This window comes from Ascaphus truei, chromosome 5, assembly GCF_040206685.1.
Source record: "Ascaphus truei isolate aAscTru1 chromosome 5, aAscTru1.hap1, whole genome shotgun sequence".
Classification (NCBI taxonomy): Eukaryota; Metazoa; Chordata; class Amphibia; order Anura; family Ascaphidae; genus Ascaphus; species Ascaphus truei.
In genome coordinates this window covers 304,937,397-304,951,283 of record NC_134487.1, presented here as the reverse complement: position 1 = coordinate 304,951,283, position 13,887 = coordinate 304,937,397, and the positions used below count along the sequence as shown (strand labels likewise).

At 40.3% G+C, this 13,887-nt stretch overlaps 1 protein-coding gene across 10 annotated transcripts in view; it reads right to left on the bottom strand.

Annotated features, from left to right (window-relative positions):
• Positions 1-1,203: 1,203 nt before the first annotated feature.
• EPS8 (EGFR pathway substrate 8, signaling adaptor) overlaps positions 1,204-13,887 on the bottom strand; it is a 134,275-nt gene continuing 121,591 nt past the window's right edge. For 7 of the 10 annotated variants that reach the window (XM_075603013.1, XM_075603010.1, XM_075603012.1 and 4 more), the window contains 5 exons: positions 12,698-12,721; positions 11,655-11,883; positions 7,055-7,235; positions 6,772-6,901; positions 1,204-2,765 (listed from right to left, as the gene is read on the bottom strand). In XM_075603013.1, coding sequence (XP_075459128.1) covers positions 2,652-2,765; positions 6,772-6,901; positions 7,055-7,235; positions 11,655-11,883; positions 12,698-12,721 — 678 coding nt within the window. In that variant the 3' untranslated portion in view covers positions 1,204-2,651. Of the gene's footprint in view, positions 2,766-5,171; positions 5,229-6,771; positions 6,902-7,054; positions 7,236-11,654; positions 11,884-12,697; positions 12,722-13,887 lie in introns of those variants that run through there. The other 3 variants (XM_075603019.1, XM_075603020.1, XM_075603017.1) reach the window with 3 other exon arrangements.

The following is a 13,887-nucleotide window of genomic DNA, read 5'->3' as shown; positions in this document are numbered from 1 at the left end:
ACGGCCAAGATTTATATCATGTCACTGATGCCCCTCCTGGAGTATTGCACAAATCTGCCGTTAGACATTTTCTACCTTATTGACACTACAATGGAGCCCTTTCCTGATAAGCTCTTCCAACTGGGGTTAGAAGAGTTTTAGACACAATTTTCGCTATTTGCAACACACCAAATAACTCCCTGTATGGTTTACCCCACTCTTATTCAGTTGTCACTGTTACAGTATCTTTGACCAAATGACAAACGGCAGCAAGCAGTGTTATTTAATCAGTTAATTTTGAAGCAAGACTTTGCCAAATTAATTTCTTTAAATAATTGCTAGTCTTTATGATAAATCCAAATGTTTGGATCAGGGAATTCCCGCAAAGATACGCCCTTTCTTCTGTTGCTCGACTGCAAAAACTGACACAGACACTAATTTTCTCCAGGCTGGATTACTGTAACCTCCTGCTGTCCAGCCTTCCTGCCTCTCACCTGTCTCCCCTACAATCTATCCTAAACTACTGCCAGAATCACTCTTTCATAAATTTGTCTCAGCATCCCCCCTGCTGAAATCACTCTCCTGGCTTCCTATCAAATCCCGCATCTCACACTCAATTCTCCTCCTCACTTTTAAAGCTTTACATTCTTCTGCCCCTCATCTCAGCCCTAATTTCTCACTATGCACCATCCTGACTCTTGTGTTCTGCTCAAGGATGACTTCTCTACCCCCTTTGTATCTAAAGCCCTCTCCCGCCTTACACCTCTCACTGACTGCCCCACACCTCTGGAATGCCCTTCCCCTCAATATCCACATTTAAGACTCACCTCAAAACACACCTGCTTAAGGAAGCATGAGTAGCTCCATGGCTGATACATTAACCTTGGCCCCTTGCCGACGCACTTACCAGAACGCCCTCCTACTGTCTCTGTACGTTCTTCATACAAAAAAAATTAGATTGCAAGCTCTTCAGAGCAGGAACTCCTATTCCTAAATGTTACTTTTAGGTCTGAAGCACTTCTCTCCTTTGTGTGTTATTTATATGATTGTCACATGTATTACTGCTGTGAAGCGCTATGTACATTAATGGCACTATATACATACATACATACATACATACATACATACATTTGAAGTAAATGGGCCTCAAAACCTTTTCCAGCCCAGGAAATCAGCTTGTACTAAAAAAGTCTTCTGTGAGTAATGCTGGAGAGTAGGTGAGATGTTTGAGAAGTAGCAGTGTTGAACACATCGATGTTGCCCTGTTGCTGTACCACAGAGTCACAGTACTTTAAGATCTCTGTTTGCGTGATCGTCCAGCATCCAAAAAGACCAATGGGTCAATGCCTCCTTCGACGTCTCACGTTTTCTACTCCGACTGATGTGCATGCCACCAGCTTCCACCCGCTTTGTCCACGGTCCTAGAGAACCTATTATATGCTTCCAAAATTCATGTGACTCTTTGCAGGTGATAAAAATCGCAAACTATCACATTTTGAGGGGGACAGAGTTAACTCGGAATGTACACAAAATTAATCATTTTAAATGATTAAATAGTGAAAAGAAAACTTTACCTTCAATTTTCCAAACACCTCAGAAAAAAAATGATTTATACATTTACGTTTTAAGGATTAACCTTCTAAACTTTTATTTATAGATGGACACATTCTTCTTTACATAAAGACAAAAACTTGATAGTGCGGACCAACACAAAATGCTCGAATCATACATTCTGTCTAAATAGAATTGAATATATTGGAAAGGAGACATACAAAAATACTGGTACCAGCCCGATCTGCAACACGCCCATATGTGCACCATTACTCCCACTACACGGGAACGCATTCAGCTGGTCAGGAGAAAACCAACCAGAGCCGGAGAATATATAATACTTAACCGCATAAACAAAGGTTTCATACGCATGAAAAAGTCACCTGAGAGGCTCTGGAAGCTTCTTCTGAAACAAAACTAATTTAGCCAATAAATAAATAGTGTTTATCCAAGCACTTGTTTTCTCAAGACCAACTCTATCTACCATTGAGTAAAACATTGCTTTCTCTTCTGGTCCTAATGCACAGAGGGATTTGGATCACCCAGCGCAGTGACATTTCGTTATCCATTCCATAGATTTACTGTACAATCACACGCTCATGTTCATTTTTAAATATTACATTTAAGATTACCTGTCTGTATCATTTGTTTTCAATTAAACATATCATTGGCATCTATTTGATAAAGGTTTTAAATATTGTATGAAAATGGAAGAATATTGAATAGTTCTGAATAAGTTAGCGATTTGTGAAGCAATATCTTTATATCACATTGTCCTAGAATCTCATATGTCTAAAACAGAAAAGCAGCAAATGATATATTGTTCACTAGAGCGGAAATGAAAAACTTTTCAAAAGAAAGTAAAATCTGGTAACCTCTGACAAGCGCGTGACTGACAAGCGCGTGACTGACAAGCGCGTGATTCACACGCCGACACCAGGAACCCGGTCAAATCCACTGAAACTACTTAAAGTGAGTTGGCGAGGAGTTCTTGACTTGTAATCACTATGGCGATGTGTTATGCCTACAAAACCAGACTCCGACTTCCAGAGCTTCCTAAAACAAAGCACATTGGAATAAATCCTAGGAAATTTGCATTATGAATTATGCAGAAAAATCAATCAGTGACTGTTTCCTTCATCCAAAGATTCCACCCCAGAATCGCTGCCAGCTACATTCATCTTCTCTTGTCGTTTCTTCATGATTTCCTGAAGTTCAGAGCTGCCACTTTGTTCCTGGAGGGAAAAAAAATAAAATAAATTTATCTTGCTAAAATGTTTTGTGCTCGTGTACACCAAATGTCCCGGATTGCTCAGAGTTTGGGAATAACCGTGCACTGCACATATGACTTGTTTGAATGACCTGGGCACAGATTAACAGGCATCCTTGTGATTTCTGAATGTGCCTTATTATGTTTAAAGATTGACATTTTTCACTGCTGTTTTGGTTTGAATTTTGTGTTTTTGGTTTTGCTGGAACTGTCCAGTTTAATTTTTTTTTTTAAAGCAGATCCTCTCAGGATTGGGGTCTTGACATCCGAAAACCGATCTAGCGACGTTCGTATTTCAAACCTGTAAACTTGCCCATCTTTATGTCAGCATTAATGATTCTTTTCAGCTACGGACCTCGGGTCACGAGTGAAAAGTTGCTGCTGACATAGTAAAAAAAACCCCGAAACATTCAGAACAAGAGTGACGGATTTATCAATGACCACGGCTCATGCCTTGAGAGCGCACGTGGCTGCTAAAACTATTAGGGAGTGAACCTTTTCTCATCTTAATAGTGAATTGAATTATTCAGATTAGGTTTTCTTTTAAATAAAATATTAAACATTACATTTTTAGACCAGCCCCCTACTGCTATATACTGTAGGCTCAGGTAAACCTGTCCTGATTGGGTCTTCCACACATTTGTTCATTATATGATATGCCAAGACAGGTTATATTGTACTGCGTAGGTGTAATGGAATCTGGACATTGAAGCGCCTGGCTTTCTCAATGCTCGGGACTCTGTGTGAGATCGCAACCGTTTCTCCACGCTATTTAAAATGGAGTTTTGCTTTTCGACTGAATAACAAAGAAATATTAAGTGTGGGAGTTCAAACAGTTTAATGTATTCAGTCCCAAATATTAAAACCTCAGAATGCATATCCCAATTATATACCTTAAAATATTTCAAATTAGATGTTAGAATGTCCCTATTACTCATTGTCATTTTCTGTTACAAACCAAGAATAATGGGATTATATATTAGTTTCACAGTTTTTAGAACGTGCTGCTCAACGAGAAGCTCAGACCTTGAGCATGTGTAGGAGCCCAGGAATTACATACATATCCCCCTATAACCAAAACCCATCCAGAACATATAGGGGACAGACGAGGAGAACCAACAAAGGCAGGAGCACAAGTGGGAGCAGGAAAGATGGATGCCAGGGTGTCTGGATCTATTTGCCAGGCTTTGCTTAGAAAGGAAGGTTTTTAATTCCTTTCTGAACGGATTTAAGTTATTTCCCAATGTTTTGTCTTCTAACATGTTCAGCGGAATAGGTAGAAATGATTACCGGGGAGTCCAAGTATGTCCCAACTACAGCAGGCCATCGCCAGGCCTCAAGGGCCACCAACAGGTCAGGTTTTCAGGATATCCCTGCTTCAGCACAGGTGGCTTAATCAGTGGCTCAGTAATTATGACAGCCTTGCGGAAGCAGGGATATCCTGAAAACCTGACCTGTTGGTGGCCCTTGAGGCCTGGCGTTGGCAACTCCTGAACTGCAGTACGCAGGTGCCAGCTCAGATTGTGGATGGCGATTGCGTGCAGCTTTTAATCAATTGAAAGATCCTTTATTTTGTTAAACAAAAAATGTCATCTAAATGTCTGTGCGTCTTTCTCTGATTGTGAAACGCTAGTGTTTGTTTGTCGGACAAAATGAGTCATCCCACCAACGCAGAGACATTAACAACTGGGATCAATCTAAGAGGCCCCCCAGAAAAGGTGCCGAGGAATTTCCCGATGTGATCAGGACAAGAACGGTAAAACCAACGTGGCAAATGATGTTTATTTGTACATGCTATGTGGGCGCTATGTGGGTGTTATGTGGGCGAGTCAATTGATCTCCTCCTGCCTCCTAATCGGTGCCACTGTGCAGGCTAATGCTATTAAACCAACTCCTTCATTACTATATCTCATTAATATGGGAACGTTTAGATACATTGGGTGTTCTGTAAAGAACCTCTTGAAGGCCGAGATAATGAACCGCATTAGGAGGCCGCATATATTTTGCATTTTCAGAAATGGTAGCTTTATGACAGAGGTGCTGAGGTCGTTTCCCAACTTTAACATTGTACAGTTGCTACCTAAATTTAATTCAATATAGGCTACAAATCTAGGCGCTAAACAATTTTCTCATTTAAAAATAAGGCCATTACATTTTTGTTAGCTGAATTTCAAATAGTTCTTTAAATATATTGCTAGCATCACATTCAAAATGTCAATTTACAGGTATTTTTTTTTTTTTTTTAAACTCATCAAATAAATTCAGTTTACACTTTTTTATATCACCAACAAGGTGACTGGATATTGAAGACTGATATACTCTCAAATCAGCGAGCAAAAACTAACTCTACCTCATTTTTAAACTTCAAATACCTGTTAACACGTGAAAGTAATCTTAATAGGGAAAGTTTTGCTGTTCACACAAATACCTGCAGATTAGAAAAAAAAAAAAGGAACAGGAGAAACCAAGAAATGGTACCCTAGAAAATATGTAAAACCTTACATAATAATATAAAACCGCTGCTCACAGATGTATTAATATCACCTACTCGTTTTAGTAAGTTAGCCCTGAACGTGGGACAGACTTAAGTGGAATATCTGTGGGCAAAACCGGCACAATATACTCACGCACAAATATCACACGACTGGGTCAAATGTTTCTTTATCATAAAGGTGCGACAGCTACACAAACATGAAGCCATATTCTGGGGGCGTGAGACATTCAGAAGATGGCTGAAGATATCATTGAAGTTTAAATACAGCATTTTGATATTAAAACAAGCCTGTGAGTTCACTATATCCCAGTCCCGGAAATACTGGAACATTTATAGCACGGGAGGTAAGCAGTACAATGTGGAAGTCATACCTGCTCTGCCCACCTCCGTATGACTAGTAGGGACTCTCCAAGCCTCCCATTAAATGACAGTATTAAGTGCTTAACTGTGTGCCCTTCCTATGCATCATACAAGATACAGCTGACATCATGAAGATTTTGGACAGAATAGAGAGGAAATGTGCAAGTCTAAATATCTAACCAAGAGACCAGTAGGATATAAAAGTGTACAGTATACACACACACACACACACCTTTCAAAATGAAGCATCTTAAAATATATTTTATTCTCTAAATATAGTGCATCTTCCCACTGCTTCACTTATCCATGAATAATTAGAAATGCATTTGTTGCTTATGGATGGAACGGAAAAGTGTGTGAGAGATATCCACGTTCTACGCGGAAGGGGACACGTTTAGCTAACATATCCGTATTTCCATAAAAGGGCTTAAATCATGGAAAAGAGCAACTTTCTGCTCCATTTCAAGGGAGCGCTGTACTTGTTATGTATAGTTACAGCCTCGGTACGGCATGATAAATAGCCAATACATGGATGTGGTGCAGCATGAAAAAATACTACTACAATTAAACAAGTTGGCATAGGAATCGGAATTGTTACCCTACATGTTAAATCTGGATGGCATATACCTGTAGTTATTTAACACTAGATATTTTGCACTGCATTCACCTGGGAGCAGAGTTGCAATTATGCGTAACACAAGGTCTATAAACAAGGCCGGCAGCTGTCTGGTCTCCACAGGAGGTGGCAAAATGGGACAGACCAAAACCAATGTGGGAGACTCGGGAACGTGCCATATCCATCGGGTTCCTCACTTTGTGAATAATCCCCTATATATATCAGGTAAAGGGGGAGAACATCTTGGGGAACGATGAGAACGTGCTCTCGAGAGGGCAGACTATATGAGATGCTGGGAGCAAACTCTCAAATGGAAACGAACATCACATGCGATGGTTATACTGGAAACAAAACGAATCGAGCTAAACAACAAGTCCTGCATTAGGTAAAGTCACCTAACTAACCTTTTATCAATATCTATATGGCAATCAGATCAATAATAAGCTAAAGGCATGTTTTATAATCGTTACATAGCACATATGTCCAGAAATCCCTTTTTACCTCTAATGCAGCTTTCTGCACTGTAATTTGGTTATAGACTCTTGGTCCTTCGGGACAAACGGTCTTCAGTTCATCTTTAGTGAGCGAGAAAAGCTGTGCACCCGTTAGAACGCCGAGGCTGGTAACCGTTCTAAAAATGGAAGAAAATATCCCCGTTATCCATGGCAAAACTGAACTGCGGTGTAGAGAAACGTGCATGTACTTTGTAATACAGTAATGGTGCGAATAGATACATGAATAAATGAACGGTACAGCGCATAGGCAGAGAAGCATGAAGATTTACACTGGGTTGAAGCCCTTTAGCTGTAGCCACGTCTTCACATCCTCTGCAGAAGAATTGTAGGAGATATTGAGAACTGGCACGTTCGGTCGTGGCACGTGAACTTTTTTCTGAGCGGCGCTGCGGCCAATAGTCAGTCTATGGATTAGCTCATCCTGAACTTCTTCCATATGGGATTTCCTCCCTAAAGGAAACGGTTTGAAATGAAGATGAATGTGGCTTGTGTCGGACATGGTGGACATGTAACTGAAACACACATGCATTGTAAAACACAAACATTTGAACGGTCTCCTTTAAAGATGAATAATTATCTCGACTTGTACATTAGGTTCACGGCCAAAAAGTTTGCTCTTCAGTGTTCGGCATTTTTATAATGAGTGGGTAATTAGTAACGACTTGCAGCATGGAAGGGAGACTGGGAAAGAAACCGCAGCTGTTAAATTGTTCAGAGAGCAGCATTCATTACACAGATACATTATATTTTCGAGGATAATTAACCTGGTACCATAATTGTCTCAAAGGATAAATGAATTAGGAGTATGCTGGAAGGGAGCTGCACAGAAAGTCCCCCCCCCCCCCCCCCAGAGTTTAGATAACCAGATCCTCTTATACCTGCAATAACTACAAGGACTGTCACTCGCAGCTATCATATTGCATATATTTCTTTAAAAGCACATACTGTATCAAATGATATCTGCTCATCCAATGCTAATTCATCTTGGTTATTAATTATTTGTGAAACTGTAGCCTGAAAACTGTGCTGCATAAAAAGCATCACAAACTTTAGCCCTCAATTTATCCCGGACCAGCAGTGGGAATGGGGGGGCGCCTCTCTTTCGCCTATCAATAACCTTTGAAATGAACGGCTTTGGTTTTGTTCTAAACTGGGAATAAAACCAATGTTGCAAACATATTTTTAGACTGAATTTAGACGGACTAATAGTCTGAATTGCAACTCGCGTCAAAATATCTACAATAAAATATTGGCAAGAAACATACAGGCTGGAAACAGAATCCGTGCCCAAAAAAAAAGTTTACAACCAAGAGAAATTTGCACTCTTCATTTTAGGAATCGAGTTAAATGATCCCCCTCTCTCCATCCAATACCCCTGGTGAGGTATCCCTGGACGCTCACTGACCAGTATGACATGTGAGAACGACATGGCAGCATTCATTCATATATAACAGTGCCGACTAAGGAGGCGACTGGAAGAGCATTTGTGTTTGCCCCAATTGTGATGCAAAGGACAGTGGCATTATATACAGTACATGTTCTATTTGTATCGGACTTTTGGATGTTTGCATTTTTGGTATTACCAGGAGTGCTTTATTATGGATACAAAGCCTTTCTGATGTCAAATCAGAGACAGATAGGGATGAGCTAACTAATGCAGAAGTCATTTCTGAAATGAATATTGTTCTTTATGTAGTTTTGGTACGAATGATTTTATAGGATTTTACAAATGTGAAAGTGTTCTTCTCAAACCAAAAAACCTAATGACCAGACTATTATACAGGAGACCCCTGGGTGTAACAGGTAACATTGTGTACACAAACCTAATGACCAGACTATTATACAGGAGACCCCTGGGTGTAACAGGTAACATTGTGTATACAAACCTAATGACCAGACTATTATACAGGAGACCCCTGTGTGTAACAGGTAACATTGTGTATACAAACCTAATGACCAGACTATTATACAGGAGACCCCTGTGTGTAACAGGTAACATTGTGTATACAAACCTAATCCGACACTAGAAATCGTACTGATGACTATACCCGTTACTCACATTAAAAGCAGTATTTGTTTTCCCCTTTACACATACAGCCCAATACACTCCCTCCAGAAATAATCCTGTATTACTTTGCGGTGTTGCTGAACTATATTTTGCCCCTTCGAGCGCCCGTATGAACAAATGTTGCCACTAAAGAATACACTAAACATTTGACTGCGTACAATCTGTAATGTTGCCAATATATCAGACATTTCCTAATATTTTAAAAGCTGCGGTATTGCCAACAACACTATTTTGCTTAGCCATGTATATATATAAAGAAACAAACTAAGAACTGCTGACATACAGTAGGTCCTAGGTTTTAGATTCTAGTTGTTAGAAACTGGAGGTTTTCTGTTGCATGCTGAACTCCATGTCCCAGTTTATGCTGCAGATGAATAAAATGTGTCACTTTGTGAGTGATCTGCTGCTTTGAAACAAACAAACAACTTACCTAATTTCAGCCCTTTTGTGAAAACCAACTGTGACTATAGATAGAGCCACACATGGAGCACTTGTGTGGCATGTTTAACTTCTGTTGAATGCAAACAAAAGGTGGTGTGCTGCACACCAGTTAGGGGAAAGTATACGTACAGTTTACCGGCGCTGCTGGTTCAAGGAGTGAGTAAACACAAAAAACAAAACTGTGCGCTACTACCTAACTACCTATAAAGTTTAAATGTATAAATATATACAGTGCAGTGACTATACCATCAATTTAGTGATAAAAAAATTATAAAAAATTAAACCACAACTCCCACAGTGAGATAATTAAACATTAAATAATAAGTGCCACATAACCGTGTTGGGGATAATGGCGTCTGCAGCTGTAAACGCAGGGGTGGCTCAGCACCCCACACACACTAAGAGAAAGGAAACAAAAGAAAACAGCGCACAACGCCAAATAGTGAAGCAAATTCAACAATATATTATAGAATTAAAAAGGGGGTAATATATCTGCGTACATGAAAAAAGTTGGTAAAAGGCATGTAGTGTGTATCACACTGTTTACCACTCGGCAGTTGTTAGCTGTAGATTGTTAGCCCTGAAGAAGTAGTTAATTCTACGAAACTAGTTGGATGTAACATTCTATTGCCTTATATCTGCTTACATTGGCCTTTGTCTATGTATTGGCCAGTCCTGTTTTTATTTCATCCTGTGTGCTGTTTTGGACACTTGTGAGAGACTTTGTAAGACTGTTCAAACTTCCCTATTGAATCCACCACTGCTGCATCGTGGCACGCTGAGGGCACCCCAGCAAGCTGCGTTTTAACCTCTGTGCAGAGGATACACCTGCCGAGGTACAGGAGCAGCTTCATATCGGCCAGGAAGCAGGAGCGATTTCACCGAGCCCCAGTACCAGCTGCTGAACCTGGCTGCATGAAGGGAAATCCCCTTGGGAGTGAAAAGACTGACGTCCTGCCCCAGAATCAACTGAGCTGCAGCAGCAGAGGGAAGCAAGCACCTGAATCTACAGCTAACAGCTGCCGAGTGGTAAACAGTGTGATACACACTACATGCCTTTTACCAACTTTTTTCATGTACGCAGATATATTACCCCCTTTTTAATTCTATAATATATTGTTGAATTTGCTTCACTATTTGGCGTTGTGCGCTGTTTTCTTTTGTTTCCATTCTCAAGGAGTGAGTGCCTGTCACAGCAATCCAAATCTAAGCAAAAGAGAGCGTGGATCCAACGCGCTACGGATTAGATGATCAAGTTCATTTATTTAAGTCGTAGAGTGCTGGATCCACTCTAAATATATTTACATGTATTCAACAGAAGTTAAAAAGCATTCTACCTTGTTCATTTTTTATATAATATTAACTTTGAGCAAAGCACTATACCGTTCTAATTAAAGCACTATACCGTTCTAATTAAAGCACTATACCGTTCTAATTAAAGCACGATACCGTTCTAATTAAAGCACGATACCGTTCTAATTAAAGCACGATACCGTTCTAATTAAAGCACGATACCGTTCTAATTAAAGCACGATACCGTTCTAATTAAAGCACTATACCGTTCTAATTAAAGCACTATACCGTTCTAATTAAAGCACTATACCGTTCTAATTAAAGCACTATACCGTTCTAATTAAAGCACTATACCGTTCTAATTAAAGCACTATACCGTTCTAATTAAAGCACTATACCGTTCTAATTAAAGCACTATACCGTTCTAATTAAAGCACTATACCGTGCTAATTAAAGCACTATACCGTTCTAATTTACAAACACAGAAAATACAGGAGTGTACAATTACAATCAGATCTTGGCCAGGGGTGGCCAACAGGTCAGGTTTTCAGGATATTCCTGCTTCAGCACTGGTTGTGCAGTCTTCGAATGAGCCACTGATTGAACTGAAGCACTGAAGGAGGGGTAACCTGAAAACCTGAACTGTTGGCGGCCTTTGAGGACTGGCGTTGGCCGCCCCCAGAATTGTAATTCACTTGGTGTAGCAATGACGTGTTAAAATGGCAGTGAGTGGCTCCAGCTTACTGGAAAGCTTCATGTGAAAGGCCGGCTGTCACAGAGATGGAAGGGGCGAGAAATGCTGATGGGAGTTCCTAACAGGACGTGCAGAATTAGGAAGCTGGGACTGTGAAGATCACGGAGCACAGGAAACTCTGCAGCAATAGATAGGAAAGGGGCTTGACAAGAGTCAGATAAGAGTCAGGCGTTTAAAAGGTAATACAAGAGGCTACCTGAGAGACAGGATTCCTGTGCTGTACTATACAACAGCGTGGTGCAATGTACTGCAAGCATCGTGCATAGTTATAGCATGAACTTTTCTTACTGGAAAAAGTCGTTTCTCTACTTACGATCAACAGGTATTTGCTTGTATCCCTGGTGGTCCCGCAAACTACTCCCCCCACTGTCACTAGAAGTGCTGCTCTGGCGGCTGATGACTCCTGGTGAATATGGCTTTAACGCAGGCACAGAAACCGGTGCCAGGATAAGTGGCGGGGCAGGCACTGGCGCAGGAGGCGGCGGCGAGGGAGCTACTGGGACTGGATCTGCTCGCTTTGGAATGTAATCTGTCTTTTGTTTCTAAAGAGATAAAACAAACCTTAATATTTATGACAGAATCTAAATACTCCCTGGGTATAATCATGACAAAAGACCCAAAAGATATTCCAGGTCTTCCATAAAATGCTAGACTTTTTATTTTGTTTATTTCTGGAAGCATTAAAAAGGGACTTAAATAAAGCTTACAGATCTCAGACACGGACCGGATTGGGTAATTCAATGTCCATGCGAGTGCCGACACCATATTCTTACATATTTATTCCAACGATTGCACCATGACAAATGGTGTGGCGGTAAAGTCAGAGGTGAATGCCGTTATCTGCATTGTACTTTAACAGGTTAAGACACATATAATTGAGAATACTATGACAAATGAAACAGTACTGGAAATCACTGACAAAGAGAAATTACATTTCAAAATATTCTGTGTGTATCAAATATTGGGGGAAAGAACCTTTAAAAGTGAAGTAAAAACAACCTATGCAAAGTCAATGCAAAGGCTTCGTATTAAATGTAGGACTGTAGTTTTATTTACACCTTAATCCTATATTCAGTCATTTTTACAGCATATTTAAAAATGCTGCTTCTAAGGAAAAAAAAAAAAAGTTAAGTAGACAAAACATTCCCGACAGGACCATTTGGCTGCAACAAGAATTAAAAAGCATTTTGCATATCGAGGAACAAAGGAGAGATGAAAAGTAATTAAGCATTCTTCTTCCAGGTACATTAACACCAAATCAGAAGTGACTGTTTGTATTACTCAGTGTTCTACAATGTACTTGAAAAACAACAGAGTATCTTTTCAAGGTCAGGTACATTAAGAACAATGTGTTACCTCAGATAGTTCTCCCAGTAATTGCTGTCAAGCAATTGAAGCCATTTAAATGAGAAAGAAAATGATACATTTGAGCTAAAGGCACAATTTACACATTACATCACACGCACACAAACAGGACGAAGGTTATTTTTAGAGATTGGGAGTAGAGATTGGGAGTAGAGATTGGGGAGTAGAGATTGGGGAGTAGAGATTGGGGAGTAGAGATTGGGGAGTAGAGATTGGGGAGTAGAGATTGGGGAGTAGAGATTGGGGAGTAGAGATTGGGGAGTAGAGATTGGGGAGTAGAGATTGGGGAGTAGAGATTGGGGAGTAGAGATTGGGGAGTAGAGATTGGGGAGTAGAGATTGGGGAGTAGAGATTGGGGAGTAGAGATTGGGGAGTAGAGATTGGGGAGTAGAGATTGGGGAGTAGAGATTGGGGAGTAGAGATTGGGGAGTAGAGATTGGGGAGTAGAGATTGGGGAGTAGAGATTGGGGAGTAGAGATTGGGGAGTAGAGATTGGGGAGTAGAGATTGGGGAGTAGAGATTGGGGAGTAGAGATTGGGGAGTAGAGATTGGGGAGTAGAGATTGGGAGTAGAGATGGGCAAATCTGTCAAAATGAGTTTCCTGGAATTTCTCAAGCTTTTCATTCAAAATCCGTCCTGCGGTGTCAAATCCATCCCCGGATTGTTACAGTTTCTATCCGCGAGGATGAATCCAAAACCGCCATTGGGTACAATCCGCACAGATTTTTAAGAATATCAAAAATGATCACCATGGGCAGCCATGTCTCGTGCTTTAGTCAGATCATGCACATGGTAGAAACGTCGCTCTCATTTACCAGATTCGTTGCAGGATGTCATGCCCTTTACTGGACCAAAAGAGGGCTTCATAGACAAAATGATAATGTACAGAGCTTGAAAAATGTGATTTCTCCAAATATACGGTCTTGTTTTCCTTCAAAACTGTAACTTAAAGAAATCTCTGATGCTCCAAAAGTTATGTACACTATAATTTTGTCTATAAAGAACTCTAATGTTGATCCGCTAAGAAGTATTACATCCTACAATGGAACCTGCTCTTCGGGTAATATAACTTTGAATGACTTCACCAAAACACATTATTGACCTAATTTCTCCTTTGTGCTTGGGTAGAGATGGCCTTCTCATCTTACGTATTGTTGTCAAAACATTCCTGCATATTCATG